This window comes from Lutra lutra, chromosome 5 (assembly GCF_902655055.1).
Source record: "Lutra lutra chromosome 5, mLutLut1.2, whole genome shotgun sequence".
Lineage (NCBI taxonomy): Eukaryota > Metazoa > Chordata > Mammalia > Carnivora > Mustelidae > Lutra > Lutra lutra.
This window is the reverse complement of record NC_062282.1, coordinates 69,481,761-69,502,032: the sequence shown is the minus strand read 5'-3', so window position 1 is coordinate 69,502,032 and position 20,272 is coordinate 69,481,761. Positions and strand designations below refer to the sequence as shown.

The 20,272-nt window shown below is 40.2% G+C and overlaps 1 protein-coding gene across 1 annotated transcript in view; it reads right to left on the bottom strand.

The window, feature by feature from the left end:
• The window catches only part of CHSY3 (chondroitin sulfate synthase 3), a 291,731-nt gene extending 273,610 nt beyond the window's left edge, over positions 1 to 18,121 (bottom strand). Inside the window, exons 1-2 of the mRNA XM_047731216.1 lie at positions 16,797 to 18,121; positions 13,937 to 14,220 (exon numbers count right to left, since the gene is read on the bottom strand). Of these exons, the coding sequence (XP_047587172.1) occupies positions 13,937 to 14,220; positions 16,797 to 17,604 (1,092 nt within the window). The 5' untranslated portion in view covers positions 17,605 to 18,121. The remainder of the gene's footprint in view (positions 1 to 13,936; positions 14,221 to 16,796) is intronic.
• Positions 18,122 to 20,272: the final 2,151 nt, after the last annotated feature.

Here is a 20,272-nt window from a genome sequence, read left to right as displayed (position 1 = left end):
AATGTATCTAAATTAGGGCTTTAAAGGACCTGATGAAAACCCTTACACTTATAAGGTGTCCTTCAAGTAATTTACTCTATTATAAAAGTATCATAATTATTTCATAATTATGTATGTATTTTATGCTTCAATTAATACATTATCATTCATTATATTGCTTAGATTTCAAAAAACTAACTTATGTATACTGGAAATGCTCTTCAAATCAATTTGAATTTTCAAGTTATTTTTAAAATTAGTCAATTAAGTATTAGATGATCTATATGCAGAATTTACTGGAGTGAATATATGTTATTGTAACAAATGTGTATAAGAGCAAGAGTAATCATCAGTTACATGCTTATAATCAGTAAAAGTAAACATTCACAAACACTACCATAAAATATACTGTCACAAAAGCAAATGCTGATTAACAAAGTTTATTGATTACAGTGGGACTTTCCATAGGCTTTCCAAAGTCAGCAGACATTCTTGCCATGTGACTGACCACAATTTCCTAAGTCTTTAAGGTTATTTAATTGAAATGGGAAACCAAAAGAAGAGAAAATTTAAGTATGAGAAAAGCAGAATTTTGAACAACATAAAGGAAACAGAGGACTCTTAATATAAGGAACTATACGGGTAGGTTATCGAGGATAATGGATTTATATGCTATGTAATTCATCGAAGGCTATTCTGCTATAACTCTAAATCTACCTCTGGCAGAAGCACCTAAAATTCAATTAAGATACAAAAAAGACTGTATGTTCATAAATCCGAAACTCCAGTTTCACAAGGAAGACCTGCATCTTAAGGGATTTGAACGCTAAGCAAAAGCCATATCAGATAGAAACTTTGTAACTTAATTCTATATTGTATGATATTTAATCAATTTTAAAAATAATTTCAAATCTCCGTCCTCCCCCTCTCTAAAAAAATTTTTAAAAGAATGAGGATTTTTTTATGAGAATGAGATTATGAGAATGAGGTAATATAAGAACAACTCTAAGAAATATTCTTCACTGAAAAAAGCAGCATTCACAGCAAAGTGTATCATATGCCACCTCTTGTGGAAAACACAAACTAAGGAGTTAGGGAATAACTGTCAGACTATACATGCACAGTCTGACATGCAAAAGAAACTCTGGAAAAAAGAGTGGACAGCTGGTAGGAGGAAGGCCTCTCTAGGCAGGAGGAAGACAGAAATCGAAAGATTTTTAACAATATCTATCTTATGCTTTGTTTTTGAACCATTTTATAATATTACTGGTTCCAATCATAAAATAAAGCTTAAATTTTAAATAATTAAAAAATAAATTATTAAAATCTTAATAAATTAAATTTTTAACCAACTTTTTTTTTTGTAATTTATTTTTATTTTTTTATAAACACATAATGTATTATTAGCCCCAGGGGTACAGGTCTGTGAATCACCAGGTTTACACACACCACAGCACTCACCATAGTACACACCCTCCCCAAAGTCCATAACCTCACCACTCTCTCCCTACCCCCGTCCCCGCGGCCACCCTCAGTTTGTTTTGTGACATTAAGGATCTCTTATGGCTTGTCTCCCTCCCGATCCCATCTTGTTTCATTTAACCTTTTCCTAGCCCCACGTTGCATCTCCACTTCCTCATTTCAGGGAGATCATATGATAGTTGTCTTTCTCCGATTCACTTATTTCGCTAAGCATAATACCCTCTAATTCCATCCACGTTGTCACAAATGGCAAGATTTCATTTCTTTTGACGGCTGCATAGTATTCCATTGTATATATATACCACCTCTTCTTTATCCATTCATCTGTTGATGGACATCTAGGTTCTTTCCATAGTGTGGCTATTGAGGACATTGCTGCTATAAACATTCGGGTGCATGTGCCCCTTCGGATTACTACGTTTGTATCCTTAGGGTAAATACCCAGTAGTGCAATTGCTGGGTCATAGGGTAGCTCTATTTTCAACTTTTTGAGGAACCTCCATGCTATTTTCCAGAGTGGTTGCACCAGCTTGCATTCCCACCAACAGTGTAGGATGGTTCCCCTTTCTCCACATCCTCGCCAGCATCTGTCATTTCCTGACTTGTTAATTTTAGCCATTCTGACTGGTATGAGGTGATATCTCATTGTGTTAAACCAACTTTTTAATTCTATGGCTATGGTATCATTTTTCTTTTTACATTTTAAACAGTAACTGTTCCACCCATGAATGAAACTTGCCTAAAACAAATGCATTTGGGCACCTGGATGGCACCTCTGGTTGAGTCTCTTACTCTTGTTTCAGCTCAGGTTGTGATCTCAGTGTCCTGAGATCAAGCCCAGTGTAGGGCTATGTGCTCAGTGCAAGATTAGCGTAAGATTCTCTCTTCCCCTCCCTCTGCCTCTCCCACTCATGCTCTCTCTCAAATAAATAAATATATATATATTTTTTAAATATCAGGTAGTCTGATAATACTTACAATGGAGCTATACCCCTGCCTGCCTCATCTGGGAAAGCAAGAGCTTTATGGGCCTCACTTTTCTATTAAGAAGTCCTCATAGAGGACCGCAAAGCCTAATAATATGCTGTCTGCCCCCATCTCTTACCCCTTTTCCTCTCTGATCTTACATTTTACTACTCCCCTGGCCCCTAATTCAACTCTACCTTCTCTTCTGCCTTCTGGCGAGTTCTTGACTTGCCCACCAACTGCTTCTGACTGGAAAGCTTCTCCCTCAGATATCAGCATGGTTCACTTATCATCTTCTCAGTAAGTCTCACCTAACCACCCTATTTAAAATCACACATTCACCATCTTATATTCTTTAGATTTTCCCTTGCTGATTTACTGTCTTCCTCCCCCAAAAAACAAGGCAAGGACTTTTGTCCATTTTTTTTTCCACTAGAAAAGTGCCAGGAATATTAGTTGTTCAGTAAGTATTTGTTGAATCAATGAATGATGAACAAAACCCAATGTATCCAAAAGAGAACTTAATCTTTCTCACTCTGCCCATGCCTGAAACACACCAATACCCATATTTAGCCTTCTACCTCTATTCTCTCTCAAGGAATAGTACTATCATCTGCATCCAAAACCAAGCAGTTACCTTAAACTCTCTACCATTCCACCCCTGTATGTAATCATGCATCTAGTTGTGTTAATTTTCTCTCCTCACTAGCTCTCAAGGCCATCTCCTTACCTCTCCTTCCACTATGACTCTTTCATCAAGACTAATCCTGTGTTTTGTCACTATCTCTAGGGACAAAAGCCACCACTCCATCCTTCCATGCTATAACCACTAATTACATCATGTGATCACAGTGTGCACCAATGAAAAAATTCTTTCAGGCTACTCATTATTTATGGAACTGGTTTTCCACTCTGACTACTCATTAGAATCACCCAGAAAGATTTTTGAACAATACTATGCAAAGGCTCCATCACGACTCTAGTATCTAAACCAATGACATCTCCCCAGGTGATTCCAAGAATCAGTGATCAACAAGGTATAATCTTAACCCTCTGAGGGTGCTGCACAAGGCCTTTTCTGAGTTCTGCCAACAGCTTATGAGCCTCATTTCTCCTACTCCAGCTATGCTGGAAGCAAACGCACTCTTTGCCACCATGCTCTTCTTCCACCTTTGCTTTCCCATGCATCCTGACTTACCTGGCAATATACCTGTGCATAACTTCCAGTTTGGAAGAAGCACCACATTTCCTGTTCTCCTTAGGGACATCTTCCCTTACACTCCTGGGTATCCTGCCTCTTTCCTCCATTACAAGAGTCGACCATAGCATGGACATGGGAATATTTGTTGGAAATGACTGTTTAAAACAAATATACCCATGTAAACTTTTAAATAAGTTATTGTTTCTGCAATCAAACAGATACCATGATATCTATTTTTCCTTTTGAGCTCCAATTCAACAGTCAGGTGTTAAAGCAATCAAGTCACTGAAAACATTCCACCTACAATTTTAAGAACTCTAGTACTATGTATTACTCAAACATATTACATAAAAACAGCTATGAAAACTCAAGCCTTGTATGGGTTAAAAAGTACTTTTTTTCTAAGAATGTTTTAAAATCTATATTTAATTTTTCTTTTATAGAAAGAATAATACACGAACCATGAAAACCAGGCCATAAGAAAATGTAGATTTCTGAGGGATGGCTTTCAATTTGCCTTAAAATCTACTCAATAACTCTTTGGAACAAATTAATAATAAACATAGAAAGATATGCAGAGTGCTGATTACTTTCCTATGAAGTCCCCACAAAGTAAAACAAAACAAAAAGTATTTTTAAGGAATAAAGAATAGACTGGATATTTGTATGCAAAAAAAGTAATAAAAAAGTTAATACAGAGGTCTAAACCCTACAGAACATTAGAATCACCTAAAGAGTTTTAAACATTACCCATGCGGCAAGACTCACCTGTAAGAGATTCTGATATAATGGGTCAGAGATGGGTTCCAGCATCAGATTTTTTTTCCAAGTCCCCCAGGGGATTCAACTATGCAGCACTCAGGCTCAGGAAATACTGAATCAGCACGTTCCCTGTTACAGCAAAGCCCATCTTTCAAAAAGCAATTGCAATAAAGCCTTTCCAATCAACATTATCTCTTTCCCATGAGGGAAAAAAGAATACGAACATTGTAAACTGGAAAACATTAATATTAGTTAAGAGTTATATAGGACTTATTACATGTCGAACATTATTCTAAGGGCTTCTAATACATTTACCTTTTTATGCCTCACAATGGCTCTGTAAAGTTGGCACTATTTTATACCATTCGACTTCTATGAAAATAGCTAACAGCTGCAGAATACTTAACACTACCAGGCATTATTTTGAGTGCTGTTATATACATTGTCATTGAATCTTCACAACTGTTCTATGAGGTGGTACTGTGATTATAATAAATTGATCAAAAGGCAAAGGGAAGTTAAATTACTGTCCAGGGCCTTACAGCTAACGAGTGGCAGACCTGGGATTTGAAGCCGAGTATTCTAGCTCCAGATTTCATTAAAAATCAAAATCCAACTGATCTGTGCTCTACAAAAGGCATGAAATATACTAATATGAAATAAAATCACTACATATGTCTTTATTTTACTCCACTTCAGGAAATATCAATAAAAACTAGAGAGGAAGAAATAAGGATCATGTGATCCCAGTTCTAAGACAAGCATCACTGGTGAACCCAAGTGGAGCTTTTAGGACTTAGAATGAAAAAGAAGAAATTAGAACGATGACAAAGATGGGAAACCCAAATCTATATATATCAGATGTGAAAGCAAGACACTGATTAGAAGCCAGATTCCTCCTCGCTGTGAGCTCCTTGAAGACGAGGAAGGTCTAGGTGTGTTCACTGCTGATAAAAAGTGCTCAAAAAACGTATTTAAGCAAATGAAGTCAGCTGTCTACAAAAGAGGTGAGACGACTGAATTCTAAGGCAGACTTTATTTTAATACTGCATTTTTCTCATATTTCACAATACTCACCATGTGTAATACCTTTATTTTATATAAAACGTATTTCCATATAATAGAACATTATATTAAGATATATTTTTGTTAAAATGTTGATATTTCAATGTTTTAATTTGTGCATGCCAGTTTTACCTTAAAACTAATCCATATTCATGTAAAAATTTAATAATTATATTTAAATAATTTATATAATGATCACATGATAAATTATTAAATTAATGAAAACAGAGATTTCTAATAATCAACTCAAGAGCTACAGAACCTCACTGCTAATTCTAGGCCAAGCTGTTAGGAATTCTCTTGGGCCTGACTCTGTGTTCCTCAGGTGGGATGGCCATTAGGTCTCAGATCTGGTTTGATTTCTCCATTTGGAGCTGATGTCTCTATCATCCTCAAGATTAGCAAAACACAATCATGTATCTATCCTTCACCAATGGCATAACAGAGGCACTCTGCATTCCCACCAGAGAACATGTATAACTCAAACTCCCTGTTGGCCAAGCAAATATAAAATATCTTAGAAGTAATATCCATGAAGGGCTCTCTGAAAGCTATTCTAAATTTTAAAATAAAGTAAGTCACCAAACAATGGTGCACTTAAACATAACAGCAGTTTCTCCGAGTAGAACTCCTTGTGCAGAATTGCCATTCTGTGTTGCATTCGTGGTTCACGTTGAGGGGATTCATAAGGAACAGGGAAGCAAACCAGGCCATTATACTCAGAAAACTGGTGCTGAATTTTGTGATCCCTCAGAGCCCTCTCTGTTCTATGAAAAAGATTTCTTTCAGGTGTCAGGATCCAGGTAGGTCAGTGTTCTCTTTAATGCCAGCAAAACAGGGAGCCCAACATATATTTTTTAAGATTATTTTTCCTTTTCTTCTACATTTTCTTTTTCCATTACTTCTTAACATTTTAATTTTATTGTATATTACTTTTATTAACATGTATATATTTTAAAAACTCTCTCTTTAAGGTACTGGTACTCTAGAAATAAATAGATCTAAAAATAATGAATAAAACTGAAAGAGATCATGAAAAGTTCAAATGCCACTGACAGTAAAGAATGAAGGACGCAGCTTTCAAAATTATGAATAGTGAGTAAAGATTTTAGAATCTCAAGGAATTAAGAAATCCACTTCTTAATTCATTAGCTCCAAAACAATGCATGCTGATTTTTTAGTACAGTTGTGATCTAGTTAATCTGGAAATTTATAACATATTTATTGTACTATAAATGTCCAACACTTTTGCAAGACAGGGTGATATTAAATAAATGTCATAACTCAAAATAATTTATATACAGTTTAGCCTTAACTAGAGTGTTGTTTAATAGTTAGGATAGTAAATGAAAAGAAGGTTAGAATTCTGAGGAATTGCAAACCCCCAGCTGTTCAGCTTATTGAGATTTTCTTATTGCTTACTAATATCAAATAATGACTCAGATGCCTGAAGACACTGATTTTTCTTTATTTTACTGAAGTTTGTGTTAGCTCAAATACCCCATCGTTAAAATGTACACCTTTGTGCGAAACAAGAAACATGCTATAATCAAAGTAAAATGTCGTATTAGTTACATGACCAAACACATTTCTTTGCACAATGGGCCCTAATTCAGTAGGTAGAAAAAGGATTAAAGTAAATGTTTCTCAAAACATAGGTTTTTGGAAACCAAGGCAAAGCAAGTGGAAGGAAAAAACTGACTTGGAATTTCTTCAGGAAGTTAGTATACTTGTGATCAATTAAGGAGAAAGAATATTTAAAGTTTTTAAACTGAAATAGTATTTATATGCCATCCTGGAACTTATTTCAAACTGTGTAGGGGCATCTTCTTAACTTAATATTTTTCACAACTTGTTGGAATCATCTTCTTGTAAAGAATACGTCATCACCGGGCGCCTGGGTGGCTCAGTGAGTTAAGCCGCTGCCTTCGGCTCAGGTCATGATCCCGGTGTCCTGGGATCGAGTCCCACATTGGGCTCCTTGCTTAGCGGGGAGCCTGCTTCTCTCTATGCCTTTCCCTAACACTTCACCTGCTTGTGCACTCTCTCTCTCTCTCTCTCTGACAAATAAATAAATAAAATCTTTAAAAAAAAAAAAAAGAATACGTCATCACCATTCAGGTGATAAGGTCTCAGTTAACAACAAAAAATCAACTAGCTAAGACTACAAAATATGAAAAACCATACCATGTTTCTTTTCCAACTTGGAATGAAATTTCATTTTGTACAAGGAAGAAAACAATGTGGCGGAAGAGAAACTGCCTAAAATCAATGCATGACGATTTCGTGTGACAAGCGGAATGGGGGTGGCAAGAGTAGGTGTGAGAAGCTACTGCTTTTAGTTAGAAACTAAACTGTGACTGAATAAGAAGCGAGAAAAGAAGTTTGAAAGACTGAATTTTAGATCAAAATCCCCCTTATGCTTTTCCATACATAATTAATACACTTTAGGGACATAAACCATGTTCATGATGGAGCAAAATTAGCATTACAGAAGAGTAAAGTCCTTAAGTAATAGCACAATACTAAGAAGGATGTGCAATGGCCCTTTAAGAATGGCACAGATATTTTAACCTTAATGGTTATGTTATGAAAAAGTTATATGTACTTAAGATTTTTATGGTATAGCTCTCTGGTATTACAAGCCCAGAGAAACACTTTCAGAACATATCCTTTTGTAAAATGATGGAATTTTCTAGGGTGTTTATAGCCTTTAGGGGGCCAAGATTAAACATAAGGCATTCTGCCTTGAAATTAACTCTTTAAGGAATCTAATAAAAAATCTGTTTAGTCATAAGAAATGTCTTTTTAAGCCCATTGAGAAATATTTTTTATCAATATAGAGCTATGTTTTATTTGAAACAACATTTAATTGAAGGAAATAAAGATATATATATATATTCTCTGGCTCCATTTAACTATAAACATTAAGAAGATAAATACACACTATTCTAAAGATGAGTCTCAGACGATGAAATGTAAAATTCCCTCACAGGGAGAAAAAGAATCATTGAAATTAAAACTACTTTAATGCTTGAATATAAAAGATTGTACTAAAACAAAAAGCAAAGAAAGAGAACTTACAAATCTGCTAAGACACATGCTGAAAGTGAACTGTTTAAACTTTCTTTCTTTTTTTTTTTACCCATGAGGATTTTCTAGTTACTGAAAACATACCTACAACAAAGAAAGTATAACTATATTCTGTGTTATACAATTCTAACAGCCAAGTTAAAAAAAAAATTCTGTAAATTACAGTATTTAAAATACACATTTCATTCTCGCTAGAAAATTAGTTCATTTTCTAGAGAATACTTTAATAAAAATTTCAACATGTGGGTTATCTGGCTCAAAATTTCAGGACGCTTAGGTATACCTGGGCTAGACAGGTACAAGAAACATGTGAGGAGAGCTTGGTGTTTGGAAGAGGACATGAAGGGGACTGAAGACTGCTGGCCTCGGCTAAAGGCAACAAAAAACAAAAACAGAAAACTTTAAAACACTATGAGCCAAAATGTTTAAGAGCCATATGCAGCCTCCCAAGCTGCCAGATTGTAGCTCAGATAACTAGGAAAACAGTAGCCAAGACAGAGTTCTACAAAAAAGTCAGTAGATGCCAATAAATTCTCACACTCACAGAGTGAATAAAATAGATTTTTCACAAACATGCTTCATTTAGTAATCTTCACTTATACAATTTGAGGTATAAATGAGTACAGAAGTAACCCAGCAAGCATGTTGATTATTAATATCTGCCTACGTCCTTAGAATCTAGATGTTTCTACATCCACGTAGCGAAGGGAGTATCCGAAATCTGGTCTCAGGCACACAGAGAACCAGTCCATCTGAGGCTCAGCAGCAACCAAAGGTCTCTTAACTTAGAAGATATCAAGCGATTCCTGGGTCCTAAGTATGATCTGGGTACACATCCTGTGACCTCTTGGGATTGGCCTGTCATAAGCACGTTAATTTACCGAGAACTCGATAAAAAGCGGTGCCTATCAAAATGCACTTGTAATGTATTTTATATATCATTAAATACAGAAGGAATAAAGTAAAAGGGGAGGAGATGACAGAGAGAGAAACAAAGCAAAAAGCTCACAGGCAAGGCATATTGTCCCAGACCATCAGGACCTTACCCTGGAAGAAAGTAAAGCTATCCATTATTTCCCGAAACAGTGAGCAACATTAGAAAGAGGTTCCAGTTACTTGAGAGGCAAGTTCCTGGGTATTCATACAAGATGACTGCAAAATGAGACATTACTAACCTCCTTTCCTACTAAAAATTTCAGAGAAACTCAGAAAAACGGGCTATTGTTCTGTCAACTGATCCAGAAATCCGTGCAGTCATTTTTTTAATAGAGAGTCTGATCTGTTTAGGATTCCTTAAATATGTGTATTGGATAAATACTTGTTAAATAATATTTTTTACACTAGCTCCTTAAGATAAACTATTAATATGGTGTTCAAAGACTGAAGCAAATATTTGTAATGGATCATTTAACACGCAGATTCCATATTTTATGATAAGTTCTACTGATATTGGATTTCCCATACTTCTACAATACCCAAACATATTGGTTTCTCATTCTTTGCCAAAAAACCTTAAACTCTGATTCTTTACCTGAAAAGAACTCAGCTTATTTTTAGTTTGCTTCTTTTGATATAAACCACTCACTACTAATAGCTACTAAATGAAGTAAAATATGGATGAATCCATGTTATATACAACACATTACAAGATCTATTCAGGAACAACCATGACAATATTAGCTAATACCTATTGACAATATATTCTGTGCCAAACATTATATTAAGGACTCTACATAGATTATTTCACCATTTCACTTAATCTTCTCCAAAAAGTATGTGGTAGACACAGTTATAATCTCCAATTTCAGCTGAATTAAACAAGGCTCAAAGAAGTAATTTACAAAAGACGACAGAACTCAAACCCAGTTTAAGTTTACCCTCTCTCTTTCCCAATTATGCTTAATTGTTTGTTTTTTTTAAAGATTTTATTTATTTATTTGTCAGAGAGAGCAAGGGAGAGAGAGTGAGCACAGGCAGACAGAATGGCAGGCAGAAGCAGAGGGAGAAGCAGGCTCCCCGTCGAGCAAGGAGCCCGATGCGGGACTCGATCCCAGGACGCTGGGATCATGACCTGAGCCGAAGGCAGCTGCTTAACCAACTGAGCCACCCAGGCGTCCCCAATTATGCTTAATTGTATATACAAAGTACACTTTCATTGAGCAGTAAAGAATTCTAGAAGATTCCTAGGTTTTACATAAAACATAATTTATAATAAAGAAGAGCTACCTAGTCTATACAATTTAATATATTTGTCCAGGTCTCTTCCTAAAAGATCTGCAAGTCTGTTCATCATATTTAAAAGATAACTTACCATCATGAATGTTTCATATATTCAAACTAAAAAATCGTGGACAATGCGTTTAACTCTGCTAGAATTTTTATTGGGAGGAAAAGCCAAAGAGAATCCTGAAATCCGTGAAAGGTATAGATAAAGGAAATTCAAGATATTAAGATAATTCCATCACAGATAGTTCTTTTAAAAGAAGTATGAAAACAAAGTTAAGGATCAATTTCATAGCTTGCTATGTGACCAGATATAAAATCTCTGACCTTTACTCAGGACACCAATGTACAGTAGAATAGATTACCTTTTTCCATACAATATGAACAGAAGTATAGAAAGGACATCATTTGAACTAACCTAAAATCCAAACTGGAGAATCCTAGTTTGGCTGTGACCCAACTGACCTAACAAGGTATCTCATAAAACAGAGAACATCTTAATATTAAAATACTTAAATTATAACTTTATTGCATATTTACCTTTATTGAATTTATTAAAAGATGTTGTTTAATATGTCCCTTGCTAATGAAATTTTCCATCATTCCTTTAAATAAGACTGAGACTTTGTATTATCAACTGCCTCCTCTAAAATAAATACTGTTTAAATACTCCTCAAAAACTAAACTTCCAAAACAAAGTAGATTGAATACAATTGTTCAGCAAAAGAAAGTAAACAGCACAACTTCAGAAAATAGTTCTGTTGTTAGGGAAAAAGGTAGAAAAGATTTTCTTCATATGGACTGTGAAGTCAGTGATGTCCTAGTATGAGTCTAAATTCAAATGTTTTTTGAAAAGTTAATGAAAATATTGTGATCATGAAGTTCCATCTTGTAAGATTTGGAATCCCTTGGTTTGTCTGTTCTTTTATATCAGTTTATGGTAAGATATAAGATTTCACTTGTATTAACGCAGACTATGCACATCTACAAGAATTCCCCTTCAACATTACTCAGCACAAACGCCTATAGTAAAAATAATTAAATCAATTCTTCTGCATGTAGGTTACTGAGCATATTTACTATCTTGTAACATAAATGAGTACACAGCTAGGTGAAGACTGCACTTTCACAGCAGAATCAATGAAAACTTGAAGAGAAGGATTGACAAAAGTTTTTCAAAACTTTCTATATGATGTTAAGGCAATAAAGTACCCCCCAAAACATAAGAAATTTCCATCTTTATTTTAAAATATGGTTAATTTTGTTTACTTACCCACACAGAGCCAGTGCCTCCAAAATAATATCTTCGTATAAACAAAATCAACCTACTATGTTTTCTGTACTATTTTTGCCTTCCAGTTAGTTTTATATTAGAGAAACAAAAATCTTTGTTAATTTATTCTAAAATACTTCTTTTTAACTACAACTATTTTGCATAAATTTTTACTCTATAGGGTAGTCATAGTTTAACAAAAGATGAATTACTATTTTACTATCAAAAGGAATGAGGTATAGAATAATTTTAAATCCACATAGTACATATTCCAAATAAACAATTACAGATAATTTTTACTTTCTGTAATACATAGAAGAATAGGGGCGCCTGGGTGGCTCAGTGGGTTAAGCCTCTGCCTTCAGCTCAGGTCATGATCTCAGGGACCTGGGATCGAGTCCCACGTTGGGCTCTCTGCTCAGTGGGGAGCCCGCTTCCCCCTCTCCCTCTGCCTGCCTCTCTGCCTACTTGTGATCTGTGTCTATCCAATAAATAAATAAAAACCTTAAAAAAAATACATAGAAGAATATTCCCCAAAGTTAAAATACTACATAGTATAAAAAATAAAGCAAAATTAAGTAAAGTGAGACTGCACTTCCAAAAAAAGAATGATTATGACTATGTAATCTTGAGGTATCATGACTTTACAAGGAGCATATTTTCATGTTTCTTCTGTACCAGGAGACATGAAAAATTTGAAAAGTAAAAGAGTTAAGTTATAATTTACAAATGTGTGCATTGGATAGCTGAAGTGTATCAAACCCTTGAAAACCAAACTTATGAAAAGTGCAACATACTATTTAAACGTTAAATCATTTTTTACTAAGACTACCTTTTAGGAAAATTTTCTTAAATAAAACTTTGTCTCTCATTTCTTTTTTTTTTTTTTTTTTTTCTTTTTTTTTTAAAGATTTTATTTATTTATTTGACAGAGAGAAATCACAAGTAGGCAGAGAGGCAGGCAGAGAGAGAGGAGGAAGCAGGCTCCCTGCTGAGCAGAAAGCCCGATGTGGGGCTCGAACCCAGGACCTGGGATCATGACCTGAGCCGAAGGCAGTGGCTTAACCCACTGAGCCACCCAGGCGCCCCTTGTCTCTCATTTCTAAACAAATTTCTGAAGAAAAAAAAAATGCCCGAGTGTTTCATGAAACTATCACAAAAAAATATATGTAACTCAGATTATATAAGTAACAGCTGCTGTTCAGGAAATCGAATAAGAGCAGAGAGAGACCAATTTTAAGCCATCAGTCATAATATTAAACAGTTAAACTTAACATCTTAAGTTAAGTTAAACTTAACATCTTCATAACTACTTCTATTTTCCCAGGTAACTAGTTCCCTTTAAATTTGTAAATAAATCTATCATAAATGATAGATTATGAGTTAATTTTTCCTATGCTTTAAAAAAATAACATGTTAAATTTCCACACGACATTCTTCCCAGGAACTTGAGATTTTAACTATGTGGAAACAGAGAGAAGCGATTATATACCTAACCAAAACAACAACAGCAGCAACCCACCAAGTACCAAATGCTAAAAGCAACAACCCAAGAGAATACAGTTAGCCCTCTAGTTAGAAACAGGAAATGGATAGCATGTATATAAACACCAATAAAGCAAATAGCATCTGCCAGAGACGTGACTGTATATACAGGCTGCTGCTTAAAGCTATAGGCACGCTAAAAACAAAAACAAAAACAAAACCTCCAACAGTCCACAGCTCTGTGAAGAAAGTTATCTCCCACAATCACCCTGGTGTCCATACCCGGCTGCTTCTATCATTTTCAAGTGAATTAAAAGATGCTGAGAGAATAAACAAAATCACGGCCCCAGGCTATAAACGGGCACATACCTGTAATACCCAAACATTTTCATCACAGACTGTCTTACCTCGTAAGACCAGACGCACTGAGTCCCACCAAAGCGCCGAACACATCTTCCTACCTCGACGTCCTCATGAGTTGTGTACATTTCTCTGAGGCATTCACCAATATGTGGCACCATCCTTCTAAGAACCTCTCGACTAAAGATCATGCCAGGTCCTCCCATACAGAAGTTCTCTCCAGGCTCCAGCCCCAATTTTCCAAGTTCTTCAATATTCCCCAGGCCCGTCTGACCCAGGTAGAGAGGCTTACTGCTATTCAGTGATCGAAGAAACTCTTCTAACTTATCACCTACAAAGAGAAAGGCAACAGTCACTCCTTCTCCTAATTTCACAATTATTTAGAACATACAGAGTAAGGGAAAGACCTTCCAACATTGTGTGCAAACTCCTCCCCAAAGTCATAACACAACTGAAAGGAAGAAAAACCTCTGTGAATAGTCTATTATTTAAAAACTACTAATTTTCAGTTACTAATTAAATCATAATAAAATGTTATCAACCTTCTAGTGAAGATCACTGAAAAGACTTCGTAAGTCTAACAATCATCACTTTTTTTGTAAAAGGTGAGATAATAAGAAAAATGACAAATTTATTAGCGTGTTTGAAGTAATGATGATATTACAGAAAATAGTAAATTATATTTAGCATTGATCAGCAGACTGTTGATATTCAATAAACATTTTTACTGTTAATTGATTTAGTGGTGTTTTGTCCTTAATAAACTTCACATTACTAAACAGTCATATACAACCCAAAAGTTGAGAGAGAAAGAGAGGATATTAAAGTCATCTTGGAATTTAATTTTGGAAAGCACCTTTTCAGGAAAAAAATTTGTTAAAAATTAAGTAATTGGTTTCCTGATAGCATGTAAGTTCATCAAGAGAACCTATCTAAAAGTAAAATTCTATAGGGGCGCTTATGTGGCTCAGTGGGTTAAAGCCTCTGCCTTCAGCTCGGGCCATGATCCCAGGGTCCTGGATGGAGCCCCACATCTGGCTCTCTGCTCAGCAGGGAACCTGCTTCCTCCTCTCTCTCTCTCTGCCTACTTGTGATCTCTGTCAAATAAATAAATAAAAAGTCTTAAAAAAATAAAATAAAAGTAAAATTCTATAGCTACAACAGTTTGAATACATTAGACACTCTACAAAGTGATACAATGAGGTAGTCACCTTCTTTATATTCCCAGTCAGCATCTTTACTATCACTTTTTATTGAGCAGGGCACCTGCAGTCATTGATCTTGATGCCATGCCTTGCCCCTGGGATCTCAATGAGTTTTGACTGGCTATTATTGAGTTCTTAATACAAAATGCATTTCATTCTTAATAGGAATGGAAAGATTATGGCACTTCAATGTTCTGAAGGACAATCTTTCAAAGCATTAAGACAAAGGACAGAAATAGATGCTACTAATGTATTTAAAAATTCTCTGTGAGGTGTGGCAAACTTCTGCTAGGAAACCTTTGTGATTGTAATGAGACGCGGAAGACAATGGAACTATACGATAAGGGATCAATCACTTACAGGTACTGATATCAATGCATCTTAAATCTGTAACACACAGTATCTAACAAATATGCAATCGTTTATTTTTGTATCAAATTATCAATGGAATTATTTCACTCTTCCCATCCTAACCCCAAGAAATCTCTAGTTATTACCCTACACTCACTCCCTGAGCCAAAATGGGACAGATCTTGTGTGTTTTCCCTTGAATCAGGCGAAAGACCACCTGGATCAGGAGAAAGCAGTGAGGTTACAAGGACAGAGGTACACACTAGGAAGAGTTGCCCCACTTTTGACCAATCCATCTCCATCTCCACAATGGGCGGGACTGAAAAGATTTACTCCCTCTCTCAGGACTTCTCTCTGCTGAGTTTAGAAATCTCTGGCCAGAACCACCCACACCCAGGGTGAAGGACCGCGCCTCTTTTAAAACTGACAAAAGTTTTCTCCTACTGTGGCTGCGCGTGGTTTTGGGAAGGACTTCCAGCCTTTGCTTATCGCCGCAGCCACCAAAACAGATAGGAAAGGAACCACGCTAGTGTCTACAGCTCGGAGCTCCTGGGGTCTGGATAATTCACCTGCGTTGTCCCCTCTCCACCACCAATTCCTAAAAATACACTCATGCCCTGCGGGTTTCACAGAGGTGTGGCGGGGAGGGCGGGGGGGGGGGGGGCGTTGCTGTGTTAAGAGCCGACCTGGTGCTGCACTGTAGTGGCTGAAAGGAGGTGAGCGCTGGAGCGGTGTGGGGGTGCTCAAGGACTCCCAATGCGTGGTGGGTAGTCCACAGGGAACGGTCCGGAACAGCGAAAATGTTTCCTTAATCTCACCAGTTCCGAACCTGCGTTAGATCCAATTGCAACAAAAGGGTTGTAGGGTTGTGGAATAAAGCTAGAACACCCAGCTCCAGACTGGCTCTCGCCTGTTTCCTCGGTCTTCCCTTCCTTCACTGAGGACACGCCCCTCTGGATAGCTGTGGGAAACTACTATCACCCAGGGCTTTCAGAGCAGGACGCAGTAGGATTAGACCTCGGTTAAGCCTCAAGTCCCCTTCCTCACCGCTCCCACACAGTAAAGAGTAGGGGCAAGCTCTGGGCGGAAACGAGAACAGCAAGAGTGAGGAAGGCGAATAAAGCCAGTCAGGTGTGAGGAGGGTGCAGACCGCAGGAGAAGAGGGGGAGCGCACTGGGAAGGGTGAGCGGATGCTGAGGGTGGGCACCGCGGGTTGGGGGCTGCAGGAGCCCTGAGCACGTGCTGGCAGAGAAGCAAAGAGGGGCTGGGCAGGGATTAGGGCTGGCTGCAGCGAAAGGGGATGGGGAAGAGAAGGGGCGGGAAGGCGGGACCGCCGGCGCTGGGAGGTCACCTTTGATGTAGACGTCGTCGTCGGCGCGCATGAACCACTCATACTTGTCCAGGTAGTGGTCGTGCATGTACTTGATCATCATGAAGGACTTTTTCTGGGGAGGGTAGGAGTCGTCCACCCCCGGAAGCGCGATGACGGGCAGGGGTGGCGGGGGCTGGCTCATATCGGCGTTAGGGGACTGCTGACTGGAAAAAAACTCCACGCGGCCGGGGATGAAGCGCGCCCAGGTCCGCTGCGCCGCTAGCGCGCGGCTGCCCAGGTACTTCTGCGCGGTCATCACTCCCACGTACAGGAAATCCCGGGGTCGGGAGCTCGGGGCGGCGGCGCCCCCATCCCCGCTGCCGTTGTGGCTACTCCCCGGACGGCCGCTTCTCCGCTGTCCAGCCGCGCCCCCGTCCTCCTCCTCCCGCTCCCCTTCCGCCACGGGGGCGCCTGGCAGCCCCGTTGCGCCTTCGGGCTCGCGTCCTCGCCGCCGCTGCTGCAGCGGGGGTGGCTGTTGCCAGGGGCTGCTCCGAAAACTGGTTACCCCGGGCGCTGCCTCTGCCAGCGGCGGTCCCTGGAGCTCCTGGCGCACGGGGGGCGGCGACTGCTCCAGCCGGGGCCGGGGCTGAGGTTGGGGGAGCGGCTGCTGCGCGCCAGCGCCGGGGCCAGCGGCCGAGCGGCCGTAGTAGGAGCAGAGGCTGGAGCCGCGTCTCTTCCTCTCGCTCAGCTCGGCCACTCTAGGGGCGATGAGCCAGGACGCGGCGGTGAAGCCCAGCACCAGCCCCAGAGCCACGCTCATCCACGGGCGGCGGGAGCGCACGGCCATCGCGACTGCCCCCGGCGCGGACGCTAGCTGAGCGGCTGTGGCGCTGCGCGCGGGTCTCCCGGCTCACACCCGCCCCTCCTCCGCCTCAGCGCCCCCAGCTCGGGCCGCTGCCCGCCGCCGAGGCGCGGACGCCGGCTCAGGGTCGGAGCGCTCCGGGCGCCTGGCCGACTGCGGGTTGCTGCTGCCGGCCGCGCTCCCCGCTCTGCTCTGGGTCCCGGCTCCCAGCGAGGGTCGGGAGTGAAACTTCTCCCGGCGGCGGCGGTGGCGGCGGCAGCAGCGAGAGGAGCTGCAGGAGGAGGAGGTGGAGCGGCAGCGGCGGCAACGCGTCCGCTCCTAAGCTGCCACCCTGTCACTGGCGCGCCTGGTCCCTCCCTCCTCCCTCCTTCCCGAGCCCCCGCCCTCGCTCTCCGCCTCCTGCTCCCCCCGCCGCCCGGCTCGGGACTGGCCCCGAGGAGGAGCCACAAGCAGCCCCGCTACCAGCCCGGGAGAAGCGCGAGCCGCGCTATTTCCCCGTCACCCACCCTTGGACGCCCCCCTTCCGCGCCTCGGTCCAGAGCCGGCCTCCTCTCCGGAAGGAAACGATCCCGGTCGGGCCGCCTCCGGCTCCCAGCGCCGACGCCCCCTCGTCCCTCCTCCCACGGCCCGAGCTCTCCGTCCCATTTCCCGTCCCGTCCCGCCCCTCTGCCGGCCTCGCAACACCCGCGTCCGGGGGCTCCACTGCCCTCCTCCCGGCGCGTCGGCTCCACTGACCTCATCGGCGGAGCTCGGGTCCCTGAGCCCCCGGCAGGCGCCCGCAGCTCCCGCCCCGCTCGCCTCCCCCAGCCCACAGCGGGTTACGTCCCGGCGTGACCCTTCCCCACTCTGCCCCGCCCAGGTCTGTGCGCGCTCCGCTCTTCGCGTTTGCGGTGCTCCTCGCGTTTCTCTCACCGCTGCTACACCGCGCCTCGGCTCTCTGCTCGGTGTCCCGCTAAGGGCTCGGGAAACCATTTGTTCCATCCTAGCCCCCCACCTCCCAACCTTTCTAACTTCCCGGTCCCACCTGCATCCTTCACCACCCCTCTCCAGGCATACGCAGAAGCACCAAAGTCACTCGGTGTCTTTTAAGAAAATCTCAGAGGCCCTGGAAATACTTCCTCTGACAGAACACGGTGAGTGGGGGCTCAGTCCCCAAAGAACGTAAAAATCCCATGTTCCCCACCTGTTGAGTTGGGAAGTGTGGGGCTGCCTGATGGTCCCTGCCTCTGCTCTTCTACTGGTTTGTTGTCTAGAAGTGAGAATCATGACTTATTTTCAGTCTTGGTCAAGACTGATTCGGTAGGACTGGCAAATGATGGAGAAATGTGAACAAGTTATAGAGCCAATATCCGGCAGACCCAATTTAAGAAAATTCTTACCCCCATAAGTCAACTTAATCAGAAAACAAAATAGAAACTATATTTATTCTTGTTTATAAACTGTTTTATTTTCTAAGGCAATGACAGGACGTGTTTTACGTGTCTAATTAGGGGAAAGGATCTTCACCTCAGAATCTCAAAGAAAGTTTAATTGTATTGGCCAGAATTACTGAAAGTCACATTAGGAAGAAATTACCCAAAGATACGTAATATTTTAAGAAAGGGGACATTTAAAAAAAAATTGCTCTCTAGAAGTTGTGGATCTAACTAATAGTTTGAGGTGCATTTGGCATTCCAAACCCTCTCCTCTTCAAATTTCAGTCTTCTGTTTTGTGCATCAAATGCAAAGGGATGGTATTGAGTAGCATTAGGCAGAGGACTCAATCCATCCAGGGGCTGGCAGCATCCCTGGAACAGTAGGCCTGCCCAGGGCCCTTGGAGGAGTGGTTCTTTCCACACCAGCCACTGGCTGTGCAAGAGCACGTCTGACTAAATGTTTCATACAGTAGACAATGAAGCTGCTTTTCCATGTCTGCATCTTGCCCAGAAACACTTGGGAATACAGATTATTGGGCTCTTTCTCAAAGTTTAATTTTGGTTAGGATACAAAACTAACTGGACAATCCCCTTCTGATTTGAAAAAATATATATTTTTTAAACTTTCTAGAATAGTGCTGTTCAATACAACTCTCCCTATAATGGAAATTTTTTGGTCTCTTCATTAAGGAAGCCACTAGCCACGTATGACTATTGAGTACTTGAAGTGTGGCTAATGTAATTGAGGGAATGAATTTTCAATTTTATTTCATTTTAATTACTTTTTATTTAAGTAGCCCCATGTGTCTACCGTGTTGGACATCACACTTCCAAAGGAAATTCGTAACGTGGAGCTCAAGTGTGAAAAACACCTACACACTAGCATACTCTCCCCTGCAATATCCAACAGGGCTTCGTTCTAAGGGGTGCCATTCTTTTAGTAGATCTACAAAACCATTAATTCTCATTGGCCACAGATAATCCATTCATCAATGATTACAATATTCTGAGATAAAGTTAACTTTATTCATTTATTCAATAAATATGTATTGGAGATTAAGCATGAGGGTAGAAGTCTCTGAACGTGGAAATGTCAACAAGATATTCACTGCCAGTTATCATGAAGTTTATAGTGCAGTGGGGAAGACAGACATTGAGCACCACATTACACAATGAATTACAGTGGTGGCAAATGATAAGGGAAAATACTTAGAAAGTATTTAAAAGAGCATCTAATT